We start from the raw sequence: 13,427 nt of genomic DNA, 5'->3' as shown, positions 1-13,427 counted from the left end.
GGGAAGCTGAGATAATAAATGTACCTACAGTTAATTGTGAAAATCAAATGAAATAACAAATATAAAGCCTTTAGCATACTGCTGGCACATACTGAGCCCTCAACAGATGGTAGGTAGTATCTATACCACTCATTTAACAATCTGTGGGGCTTCCCTGTGGCTCAGTTGGTAAAGAATCTGCCTGCAATGCAGGAGGGAAAGTGAAAGTGAAAGTCACTCAGTCGTGTCCAACTCTGCAACCCCATGGACTGTCTATGGAATTCTCCATGCCAGAATACTGGAGTGGGTAGCCTTTCCCTTCTCTAGGGGATCTTCTCAACCCAGAGATCAAACCCAGGGCTCCCACATTGCAGGCGGATTCTTTACCAATTGAGCTATCAGGGAAGCAATGCAGGAGACCTGGGTTTAATTCCTAGGTCAGGAAGATCCCCTGATAAGGGAATGGCTACCACTCCAGTGGTAACGGGGAATGCTCCCTTGCAAAATCCCTTGGGTTACTGATATTTGGGGGGCTTCCTTGGTGCCTCAGAGGTAAAGAATCTGCCTGCAATGTGGGAGACCTGGGTTCAATCCTTGGGTCAGGAAAATTCCCTGGAGGAGGACATGGCAAGCCACTCTAGTATTCTTGCCTAGAGAATCCCATGGACAGGGAAGCCTGGCAGGCTACAGTCCACAGGGTCACATAAAGTTGGACGCGACTGAGTGTGTATGCATGCACTGATATTTTTAAACTGTTGAGACTTTTTATTTTCATCCTTTGTATCTTGATAGCTCAATAAGTAGGTGTGGATTATATATCTAAAGTACTAAAAGAAACTTGAAAAATGAGTAGCTTTCTAAATTTTTTGGCCACAATCCACAGTAATAAATACAGAATGTAGTATACACAAAAACATACGTATAATTGAAACAACGGTCATGATCATTCACCTTTATTACTTCTAAATTCACTCTAATAATTTAAGTCTAGTTCAACAAATCAAACCAAATCACACCCAATGTGGTTGAGAGCTGAACTCACAGCTCTTTGGTCATAACCCCAAATTCGGGTTAAAACACTTAGAAATGAAACTTTGGATGAAATATTATGAGAATTCCACACACAAAAAAACGAAACATAGTGAAAAGGTCTTAGGATATCTGTCTGTTAAACTTTGAGTTTATTTTAAAAATCACACTTCTAAAATCATTCCTAAGTTGTTAAATCACAACTTTTCTCCTGCTATACACCAAATAGGGACCTCTGTTTTGTATATGTTGATAGAACTTTGAGAATATTTTATTAACTAGGATCTCTGGAACTAACTTACCTTCCCTTAGAACATAAGCTATGCCAACTAAACTCTTCAGAATGTGTCCAAAATACAAGCACTCATGAACATTCATAAAATTTCTTGCTATAAAAACTTCCTTCATCCCTGGCTTAAAAAAAGGAAGATGTCATACAGAGAACTAGCGGTTACCAGTGGGGAAAGGTAAGGGGGAGGGGCAATATAGGAGGAGAGAATTAAGAAGCACAAACTGTTACGTATAAAATAAGCTACAAGGACATACTTTACAATACAAGGACTATAACCAATATTTTACAGTTAACTATAAATGGATTCCTTTGTGGCTAAGCTGGTAAAGAATCCACCTGCAATGCGGGAGACCTGGGTTCAGTCCCTGGGTTGGGAAGATCCCTTGGAAAAGGGCAAGGCTATCCACTCCAGTATTCTGACCTAGAGAATTCCATGGACTGTATAGTCCAAGGGGTCGCAAAGGGTTGGACACGACTGAGTGACTTTCACTTCATAAATGGAGTACAGTCTTTAAAAATTGTGAATCATCTTGTATACCTGTAAGATATATCGAAAATCAACTATACTTCAACTAAAAAAATTAAGTAGAAAGGAAAAAAGAGAATTGTCAGAAAATGAAATGAAACACCCACACTTAACAACCCAAAGATTACTAACATATTCTATTTAAGCTGCCTACCATTATAAGATTATAAAGCATTTTTAATAATTCTTAAGCAATTTCCAACTTACTTGAACTAAAATACTATTTTCACATCCATTTCACAGCTGCCTGGTGTTAAGTTTTTTTCTTAGAAAGGGAAAAGGCCTTTATTACATTTTCTTAACTCTAAACTTTAGGATCTAGGTATTATTCTTATTTTTAAAGCCAAATTAGCATAAAAAGGTAATGACCACTACCAAAATTTTATGGTTCATCTACCAAAAAATTGTAGTAACAATACTCTAAATTTTTAAACACTAAATATTTAACAATAATGATGATAGCTTTATTTTTAAATGAGGAATTCAAACTCCCCGATGCAACCGATACAATCTGCTCTCTTCTCTAAATAACTGTTAAAACCCATTCCCTTTACCCTCCCTCTCTCTTTAGGTTACACCATTCTCTTCCTCAACCAAGATGCTCCTTCCCTCTACTTCTTTGGTTAAATATACACTTTCTTTTGAACCCAATATTAAAATAGATCTCACCCCAAATTCATTTTTCTCCATTTTGACTGTCAAAGTAATAATTCATTAGAAACCTCAGAATGTTTTAGGTGACAACGAAGCAGTTAATTCTAACATTACTGAGTACCTATGAATGTATATATGCTATCCGATATGCCGGGGGTGCAATGCTGCTGCTGCTGCTGCTAAGTCACTTTAGTCGTGTCCGACTCTGTGCAACCCCATAGACGGCAGCCCACCAGGCTCCCCCATCCCTGGGATTCTCCAAGCAAGAACACTGGAGTGGGTTGCCATTTCCTTCTCCAATGCATGAAAGTGAAGTCGCTCAGTCATGTCTGACTCTTAGCGACCCCATGGACTGCAGCCCACCAGGCTCCTCTGTCCATGGGATTTTCCAGGCAAGAGTACTGGAGTGGGGTGTCATTGGGGATGCAATGAAGGAGAGGTAAATATCAAAGACTCTGACCCCAAAAAAGCTCACGGTAGAGGGAAGGTAGGTACACAAAGAACATAAAAGCAGGAATAAGGAATCACAAGAGAGTACACTAAAAGGGAAGAAATGCCTCGGCCGAATATGGAAGTAGCCAACTTCAGGGTTCCAAATGGGAGTATTTATAGTGTGTGCTGCTTTTAACACTCCAGTGGCCAGTCTCAATGAATGCAGAGGGTTTTGGTTGTTGTTTGCTAGATGCTGCTCTCGTTACCATGTTCTCAGCTTGCTTTTCACGTGGTACACATGAAATTTAGGTCTAAATTTTCCACAAAGGTTGGAGGGAAACACAGATTTGAATTTTATATTTAAAATTGGGGAGGGAGGTTCACTAGAAATGAGTAGCATTTAACAGCAAAAAGAGAATCTCCAGGTTCTACAATGAGAACAACAGGTTTAGAAGTTGCGCACTTATTCACCAGTAATTGCCCCTTAAAAAACATTAGGAATTTGCCTCTTTCACTTCAATTAAGAACATTTACTTCAAGACAATTTCATTTAATAAACACTTCTATCAAGAGCACTTGAAAAAATTGTTTTGAAGTAATAAATTCAGATCTCAAAAGAAAACAAATGGTACTGTTTTACTAATTTTTTTCTAACTGCCTTTTTCAGTGTCTCAATGAAGGGCATGAAAACCATACTTGTCAAGAGTGTGAATTTTTAAGTGATGCACTTAGCATTCGTATTTTCTTCACCCTCCAATTTTTTGATGGAGTTATACCTTGCTTGCTCTGTTCTAAATGAACAAAAATGTGCACTAAGAGAAAAAGAACACTCTGGAACTTCCCTGGAGGGCAAAATTCTTTCACTGCTATAACCCCATTGTCAAGAACAGTGCCCATCCCATACAAGGCACTCACACAATAATCTGCTCAGACTCCTGCCTCTACTACTTTGCATCAGGCTGTGTATTAATGTATGAACCTCACAGTACAGCCAAAAGCAAAAGAGATAGTTCAAGGCAGACTTTGTTACCCCAGGATTGAGTCTATGTCTTCAAAGTTGAGGAGGAAAGAAAGATATTACAATATGAAAACATTCACGAATAAACTATTTCTTTTCTCTCTATCAATGAGGCCTGTTTACAGTAAACCTTAAACAAAACCATTGCAAACGAAATGGAAACTAAAGAGTAAAACCACAAATTCTGCAAAAAAGTCAAATCAACTTCATGAGGCTGATCAACATAAATTGTTACTTTTTTTTAAAGTTTGATAATGACATGGGTATTGATTTTTTGTTTCATTCCTTCTCCCTTAAAGATATATATACCAGAAATATTTATGAATGAAGAATATGCTTCAAAAAAACAAAGGTTTAACGGTGTGGTGGTAAAAGGAACATGATTGGCCCTGAGTTGATAACTGCTGAACATGGGTGATGGGTACACCCAGGTTCATTATATTATTCTTTCCTCTCTTGTATATGTTTGGCATTTTTCCATAATAAAAAATACTTAAAGAAAAAAGTTCTATTCACATCAGAATCTGTCAATGACAAAGGAGCCAAAAATATACAATGGAGAAATGGCAATCTCTTTAACAAGTGGTGCTGGGAAAACTGGTCAACCACTTGTAAAAGAATGAAACTAGAACAATTCCTAATACCATACACAAAAATAATCTCAAAATGGATTAAAGATCTAAATGTAAGACTAGAAACTATAAAACTCCTAGAGAAAAATATAGGCAAAACACTCTCTGACATAAATCATAGCAAGATCTTCTATGACCCTCTATGGAAATAAAAGCAAAAATAAACAAATGGGACCTAATTAAACTTAAAAGCTTTTGCACAATGAAGGAAACTATAAGCAAGGTGAAAAGACAGCCTTCAGAGTGGGAGAAAATAATAGCAATCGAAGCAACTGACAAAGAATTAATCTCAAAATATACAAGCAGCTCATGCAGCTCAATACCAGAAAAATTAACAACCCAATCAAAAAATGAGCCAAAGAACTAAACAGACATTTCTCCAAAGAAGGCTAACAAAAACTTGAAAAGATGCTCAACATCACTCATTATTAGAGAAATGCAAATCAAAACCACAATAAGGTACCATCTCATCCTGGCCAGAATGGCTGCTATCAAAAAGTCTGCAAACAATAAACGCTGGAGAGGGTGTGGAGAAAAAGGAACCCTCTTACACTGTTGGTGGGAATGCAAACTAGTACAGCCACTATGGGAACAGTGTGGAGATTCCTTAAAAAACTGGAAAAAGAACTGCCATATGACCCAGCAATCCCACTGCTGGGCATACACACCGAGGAAGCCAAACTGAAACAAACAAGTACTCCAATGTTCATCGCAGCACTGTTTACAATAGCTAGGACATGGAAGCAACCTAGATGTCCACTGGCAGACGAGTGGATAAGAAAGTTGTGGTACATATACACAGTGGAATATTACTCAGCTACTAAAAAGAACACATTTGAATCAGTTCTAATGAGGTGGATGAAACTGGAGCCTATTATACAGAGTGAAGTCAGTCAGAGAGAAAAACACCAATACAGTATATTAATGCATATAATATGGAATTTAGAAAGACGGTAACAACGACTCTATATGCAAGACAGCAAAAGAGACACAGATATAAAGAACAAACTTTTGGACTCTGTGGGAGAAGGCAAGGGTGGGACGATTTGAGAGAACAGCATTGAAACTTGTATATTACCATATGTGAAATAGATCAGCAGTCCAAGTTCAATGCATGAAACAGGGCAAAGTCAGTGCACTGGGACAACCCAGAGGGTTGGGAGGGATGGGGGACACATGTACACCCGTGGCTGATTCATGTCAATGTATTATAAAAATCACCACAATACTGTAAAGTAATTAGCCTCCAATTAAAATAAATTAATTTTAAAAATTTTAATGGGATTTTGCCACTTACTTGGCAAAATGTGACTTTAGCAAGCTATTTAATCTCTATTGGTGATAGTTTTTTTAAATCTTAACATGCTAAGTTCAATATACATGTAATCTAATAAAACAGAATGTTTCACTCCATCTTTAAAACTCAAAAAAAAAAAAGAAAAAGAAGAATCTGTCAATGACAAATGAGACTCTGGCAGAAGCAGCCAGTTAGCTAGTGAAAAGAAAACTGAAAAGACATTTTAAAAGAAAAATCCCTGGAAAATGGAAAGGGCCTCAAATATTTTTAAAAATCAATGTTTGACATTGCTATGAAAAATCAAACTTATGCCAATGTAGGGACAGGGGGTATATGAGAACTCTGCACTTTCTGCTCAATTTTGCTCTGAACCTAAATCTGCTCTAAAGAATAGTATGTTAGTTTAAAACAAAACAAAAACATGAAAGATAACTCATCATACAACTTTGGCAGAAAAATTCTTGTCTCCAAAATCAATTAATTAATTTATTTTGTTTTTCCCTATGAACAATCAACTTTCTCACTACAAAATTTAGGGTCCTGTTTTGAGTGTGGCCATTTAATAACAAAGACAAACTTTTTTCTATCACCTTCTCTAACTGGTTCTCACTGACGAATATGGCAATTTGCCAAGATTTCAAGATTCTTTTACAAATAAAAAGCTTATCTTTATTGTGTACTTCACAATTTCATTACTCAAATATTAGATATTCTGTTAAGTACATCATATTAATAGACAATTGAGATTTTAGCATTTTCTTCTTTCTTCTCCAACAGAGAGAGGATGTAAATTTGGGTGTGCCTGGGGTCACAAATTACTTTCCAGAAGAGGAGGTTAATATATTTGATAATGTATATCTTGACTAAACAAGTTCCCAGTGGTTATATAATCTTATTAAATACATGATTCAGTTTAATCCAATTCCTATCTAGTAAGGCCACATAATATTCTTAATAATAATTAGCCATGGGAACTACAGTTTAATTAGCAAATGAAATGATTCTCAGTGTAATACAATCATTTCATTATAAAACAGCAGAAAATTGTAACGTTTCTACTGAAACAAAGCATCTAAATTTGTTCCATAATACTCCAAATTCACATATTCTGCTAAAATAAACATTCTACTTAAAAATAAGAAACACAAAAGAAATGATCAAAATTTGTGTTTAATATTTTGCTTTTATGAAACGGTCTGCTGCTAAGTTTTAGGTTTGAAAAACCATTTCTAGTCTACACTACCACTCTCCCGAAGAGGATTCTAAAGCTCAGAAAGGATAAGCAAGACCAAGATGGCAACAGCAGCAAAGCCAGGTACAGATACACCTCTTTTGCCTAGATTTCACTGCCTCTCAGGAAAAGTCCAAGAGGACAAGGAAGAAAAAGCAAACTTCAAAATTGCCTTTCTTCAACTCCTTTCATTCTGCACATGGGACAAACCAATTTACAGATATCTTTCACTCAGTGTCCAGGAGGTGTCTTGACAGCTGTGTTCCAAAGACCATTAGTTTGTACCTCTTTTCTCTAATTTGTTTCCTTGCTCCTTAAAAACTAGTCCCCTCATGTATTACGTCACACAATCTCTCCTCAACAGGCAGTACTAATACTTTAAGCTGTCTGGACAAGAGACCTTGAATTATATCACGAGGACAATTTCTAAAATACACAGAAATAACTTTTCTTCACAGAGAACTGCTAAACAGACCTGCAAGACTTAAGAAGGATTGAAAGGTAATTATAGCCATCAAAATAAAACAGAAAGTTTAAAAAAAAAAAATTGGAGGAGAGAGTCTGAGTATCTCCTGAAGGAGAACTCTACCCAGTCCTGCAACAGCCAGATTGGGGATGTACTGGTCAGGGATCCAGTCTCAGTATCCCTGAACAGTATTTACATTCTGGGCTTCTTTGGGAATGCACTTGATCTGGGCAACTATTTCCAGTACTTTACAAACTGCTCCAACAGTCCTTGTAGAAAGATACACACTGGCTTATTTTAGGCTTTACAGGATAAAAAAAAAAAAAAAAAAAAAATCATACCAGAGCAGGAATGTTTCTCAGGAATTATTTAGTCCATCTCCCTCACTTCTCTCAAACGCATACTGACACACATGATTAAAATAATTTGCCCACAATCACAGAGCTAGTGGGAGAAGTTAGATTTTATTTTCATCACTACTTTCCATTTTTCTACAAAGTACTACGTATGGTCACTACTAAGGCAACTGCCAGCTATCATCACATGTTTTGGCCTCATGTAGATGTAAACTTGTGCAACACACACAAGGCTTAAAAAACAAGCACAACTATAAGCAGGTCACCTTAGCACGACTTGGGAGAAAAAAATACACCCAAGATTACAACATGTGCCACCAAGTTCAAAATGTCATAGCGCAATCCCAAGAATCAGCTTGAAGCATTTAAACGTTCCAAAATAAAATTCTATCTAATAGCATTTCTTCCTGGTTAATTAAGAGATAAATGGTTTGAGGTTTGCAGGTTATTAAGCCATATAACTGCAATCTTACCCTAAACACCAAGGACTGTTCTCCACTGTGTTTTTAGCCCTTTCCAGGTAAAGATACCTAACAAGCCCAAAACAATAAATATCCTGGCGTTAATTTGCCAAGCTTAGTAACAATAAAAATGTCAGAAAAAAGTGCTTAACTATGCCTGTGTAGATTCTCCAAACCTGATACAAATTCACACACTGGTCTATTTTTACATCCTGATTCTAAAAGAAGCTGTTTGTGTCCCCAAAATGGTTATTCTCTGAAAAACCTAATCTAAGTGATTAAAATGAGGAATTACTGGACTGACAAAATAACTTTATTTTTACAAGTGCCCAAGTAATGCAAAAACCTAGGAAACTCACTTGAAAAAAAACTATGAATTTTAATCATTTATAAAACATTCTTCTGTTGTGACTAAAAGTGGTTCTTCTCCCTACCACAAACTTTACACTCTAAGCAAGAGAAGAGTTGTTAACCTTGACATTTTATGGTCACTCTTTGAAAAGGGCAAACTAACTGTTTTAGTTTTGCTCCTTAATTTAAAAAGTAATTATTCCCACCACCACAGCCATTTAGCAATGAGAAATTTGTCAGAGGCTCCCTAATAATTGGCCGATAAGAATCATCCTGTGAGGAAATGTAGAGAAGACTATTGCATTACAAAACCCTGAGTCATCACCCAGTTCACTCAGCAGATTTGGGTAAACACTGGATAAGTGACTTATGTCTTGTGTGTTCACCCATTCATACCCACAAGAGTGAACATATAATGTTATTGGATTTTATGTACGTTAACCAAACAAGATACAGCAAAATTATCTTTTAAAAAAGTTCTGACACAGTGAAGATGCCCACCCAGCAAATAAAGTCTCTAACCTTTCCCCCAATTGTATTTTACTCTTGTTTACAGCCAGGTTATGCCCCCCGCCCCCCCGCCCATAGAACTGAAACTGATTTAAGTAATCTATATTCATCTGAACAGCTCATAAACTAACACAAGCCCGACAACCTGACAGCTCTCTTCTCTATTTTCCTTAGTATCGCACATTTCCAAAGGAAATGTCACACAGGAGTAACACACACTTTTCCCGAGGTTCTCAGACTCGGCATTCTCAACATCAACGTCTGGTACACGGCCCGAGAACGCGCTGAGGGCTGAGCTGAAATCAATCTTTTCAAGCTAACCCACAAAGCCTGAGAAAGCCCCCAAAAGCAGAACCTACAAGTTCCCTACGGCCTCCTTCCCATTCAGAAAGTTATCAGACATGAATTGAGAGATAGAAAGAGGCAGGGAACCGTAGGGGAAGAAAAAACCGGAGGCAACACCAGGAAAAGTCAAAAGTTGTTCGCCCGAATCCTCTGCTCCCTCCCGTCACCCGCAAAGCTTCAAGAAGAACCCTAGGGGGACCGCCCATCTCTTTCCCTGGGGGTCCAGTGGCCTTCCGGCTCCCTGGGGCTCCGAATATCGCAAGGCAACACCCCGAAACCTTGGGGAGAAGCACCTGCGAAGGACGTAGCGGGCTGGTGAGGACCGGGAAGATCCCGTGGGAAAGCGGCAGGGAAGCTCGAATCGCGACCCTGGGGCTTACTGCACCGAAACGATCCTCCCGAACCGAGGCAGAGTCGGGGAGGGGGGGTGGTCCAGAGGTCCGCGGCGGACAAAGAGCCTCCCCCCGACCGCGGACGCCCTCACATCGAGCCTTTGCCTCCGGCCCATCCTGCAAGCCCTGGCACACTTACGTGGAGAGTTTCCTGGTCCAGAAGAGGCCCCCAGGCCACAGCTCTTGGAGCTGCACCGCCCGGCCCAGGTTGCTTTTGATCTGAGCCAGCTGCAAGTCGGACTCGGCGTCCAGCCGCTCGGCGTAGGGCAGCAGCTTGTTGTAGACGATCTCCTTCTGCGGGACGAAGCCTTGGGGGTCCGGACCCGGGCGCCCGCCCGGCTCCAGGGGATCCCTGCCGCCCGCCCGTTCGGCCGGCTCCATGAGACCAGGAACAGCCCCCTAACCCCCTCCCACCCTATCCCTCCCCGGCCCCCACCCCTCTCCGGGCTCCGCCTCCTCCGCGTTGTCGTCGCCCTACGGCCGCCGGCGGCCCGTCGCCCTCGGCCCGATCGCTGGGCCCCCTCCCCTGGCCGGCTCGCTGCTGTCCCCGCGCGGTCCCGGGTTCGTTGGCGGCTGCAGCGGCCGCTCCGCCCGCCCCGCACCGGCTCGGCTGGTGACGCTGCACCACCCGGCCCGGAGGTTCCGGATGGGCCTCAAGTCACTTCCGGGGCGGGGCGGGGCGGGGCGACGGCGAGGGAGGAGGGGGCGGCGGCGGCGACGGTGGCGGCGGGAGCCCTAAGTGCCGCGCCGTCCTCGCCGTGGGCCGGGCTCGGAGCCCCCAACACCAGGTCTTACCGGCCGAGCGCGAGGGTCCCACCGGAAACACGAGGCTGAGTTCCAAGCTATTGTCCTTCCTTGCGTGGGGTCGTGCGCCTTCCCTGCGGCTGCCTCGCGAGCCCTAAGTCGCCGTGGCCTCGGTCGAGGCAAACAGAAGACGTAGTGCCCAACGCCGTTTATGGAAAAACCTAGGTACTCTGTCCATCCCACTTGTTGCTTATAGATTTTTTACCCTGTCCCCTCTAAACTCAGGTTTTTCTGGCGTTCTTCTGGCCTCCTTCGTTTCAGAGAAAGGAATTCAATAAATATTCAACAAACATTAATTGAACCACTACTGTGTGTCAGACAGTCCGTTTAGGCCCTTGAGGTGCAAAGTTTCAGAACACCTGGTTTCTGCCTTCCAAGGACTTTACAGTAATGTGGAGCTGTTGACTAAGGAGTAAGCAATTACAAAACAGTACTGCTCTTAATTGCTAGATAAGTATAGGATGTCTTGAGAACATCTAAAGAGGACTTCAGACAGAACGGGGTGTCAGGTAGTTCTAGAAATGATACCTAAAGTTGAGCTTAAGGATTGAGTGCAAATTTTATTAAAAGAAAAAACAGCGTTCAAGAGGGAAGGGACATACACCTATGGCTCATTCATGTTGCTGTTTGGCAGAAACAAACACAATTATACAAAGCAATTATAGTTTAATTAAATAAGAAAGTTTTTTAAAAAAAGCTGAGGAAGCAGCTCAGACTGCAACCTTGCATTCTAGGAATTCAAAGTTCAAAGTAAAGATTGTTTGCAGAGAGGGGAGTGAAGAATGAGACTTCAAAGGACATGCTAAGGAGTTTATAGAGCTTTATCTTAAAGGCAACAAGAAGCTGAAAATTTTTAAGCATAATGAGTGGTATGGTAAAATTTACATTTCTGAAGAATCACTCTGATTTTGTGTGAAGATGGATTAGAACAGACAGAGTCGGAAACTGGCAGATCTCTTAAGGAGATGTGACATAATGGTGGGCTGTATGTTGGTTGAAATGATTCAAGAGCTATTTCAGCAAGAATGGCCTGAGTTTCGTAGTTGATAGGATATGAAGAGTGAAACAGGGAAAAAGTCAGGATGGTGTCAGATTTTTGGCTTGGGAAACAGATATAAAGCACAGCAGAAACATCAATGGAGGCAGAATGCCTAAGGAATGGGAAAATATTTTCATGTATGGATCAGGACGGTCATCTAAAAGAGGATATAGCATATAGGTGAATTGGAGGGAATGATATATAGAGTATTGTTAAAAGATAAACAGAGGCATAGTAAAAAATTTAAGGGTTTACATGAGCAAAAATTGATTAGAATTGGGCAACACCAAACCTGGAGCACGGACAGAAGCCAGGGAATGACGTATAAAGTGCAGAAGCAAAGGAAGGAAATTCTTTGATTGGCTACAGCTGAAAGCCTAGTTAGCTATCTTTGATTGTTGTCTTTAGTGTTTAGATTTCATAATCTTGAGGCATTTACACACTTAGACTTTGGTTTGCTTACATAGCCCACCAAGGCATTAGAAACACCTTGGTCTATTGGTCTCCTTGTTTAATTAATTTAATATATGAATAGAATAGAGCCCTTGACCAGTCTTAAGGAACTCCATGTTTAGAGATGGATAGATTTAAGGGCCTAGATCTGATAGATAGAGTGCCTGATGAACTATGGAATGAGGTTCGTGACATTGTACAGGAGACAGGGATCAAGACCATCCCCATGGAAAAGAAATGCAAAAAGCAAAATGGCTGTCTGGGGAAGCCTTACAAATAGCTGTGAAAAGAAGAGAAGCTAAAAGCCAAGGAGAAAAGGAAAGATATCAGCATCTGAATGCAGAGTTCCAAAGAAGAGCAAGAAGAGATAAGAAAACCTTCTTCAGCAATCTATGCAAAGAAATAGAGGAAAACAACAGAATGGGAAAGACTAGAGATCTCTTCAAGAAAATTAGAGATACCAAGGGAACATTTCATGCAAAGATGGGCTCGATAAAGGACAGAAATGGTATGGACCAAACAGAAGCAGAAGATAAGAAGAGATGGCAAGAATACACAGAAGAACTGTACAAAAAGGATCTTCACTATCCAGATAATCATAATGGTGCGATCACTCATCTAGAGCCAGACATCCTGGAATGTGAAGTCAAGTGGGCCTTAGAAAGCATCACTACAAACAAAGCTGGTGGAGGTGATAGAATTCCAGTAGAGCTGTTTCAAATTCTGAAAAATGATGCTGTGAAAGTGCTGTACTCAATATGCCAGCGAATTTGGAAAACTCAGCAGTGGCCACAGGACTGGAAAAGGTCAGTTTTCATTCCAATCCCAAAGAAAGGCAATGCCAAAGAATGCTCAAACTACCGCACAATTGCACTCATCTCACACGCTGGTAGAGTAATGCTCAAAATTCTCGAAGCCAGGCTTCAGCAATACGTGAACCGTGAACTCCCTGATGTTCAAGCTGGTTTTAGAAAAGGCAGAGGAACCAGAGATCAAATTGCCAACATCCGCTGGATCATGGAGAAAGCAAGAGAGTTCCAGAAAAACATTTATTTCTGCTCTATTGACTCTGCCAAAGCCTTTGATTGTGTGGATCACAATAAACTGGAAAATTCTTCAAGAGATGGGAATACCAGACCACCTAACCTGCCTCTTGAGAA

At 40.5% G+C, this 13,427-nt stretch overlaps 1 protein-coding gene and 1 long non-coding RNA gene across 6 annotated transcripts in view; one reads left to right on the top strand and one right to left on the bottom strand.

Annotated features, from left to right (window-relative positions):
• Positions 1-10,372, bottom strand: part of PSME4 (proteasome activator subunit 4) — a 96,366-nt gene extending 85,994 nt beyond the window's left edge. For 2 of the 4 annotated variants that reach the window (XM_027966831.2, XM_015094386.3), the window contains exon 1: positions 10,111-10,372. In XM_027966831.2, the coding sequence (XP_027822632.1) occupies positions 10,111-10,352 (242 nt within the window). In that variant the 5' untranslated portion in view covers positions 10,353-10,372. Of the gene's footprint in view, positions 1-9,872; positions 9,952-10,110 lie in introns of those variants that run through there. The other 2 variants (XM_060412198.1, XM_060412199.1) reach the window with 2 other exon arrangements.
• Positions 10,373-10,709: 337 nt separating this feature from the next.
• The window catches only part of LOC105613853 (uncharacterized), a 124,062-nt gene continuing 121,344 nt past the window's right edge, over positions 10,710-13,427 (top strand). For both annotated transcript variants that reach the window (XR_006059199.2, XR_006059201.2), the window contains exon 1: positions 10,710-10,940. This is a non-coding gene — a long non-coding RNA (uncharacterized LOC105613853). The remainder of the gene's footprint in view (positions 10,941-13,427) is intronic.

This window comes from Ovis aries, chromosome 3 (assembly GCF_016772045.2).
Source record: "Ovis aries strain OAR_USU_Benz2616 breed Rambouillet chromosome 3, ARS-UI_Ramb_v3.0, whole genome shotgun sequence".
Taxonomy (NCBI): domain Eukaryota; kingdom Metazoa; phylum Chordata; class Mammalia; order Artiodactyla; family Bovidae; genus Ovis; species Ovis aries.
This window is presented reverse-complemented; position numbering and strand designations above follow the sequence as displayed.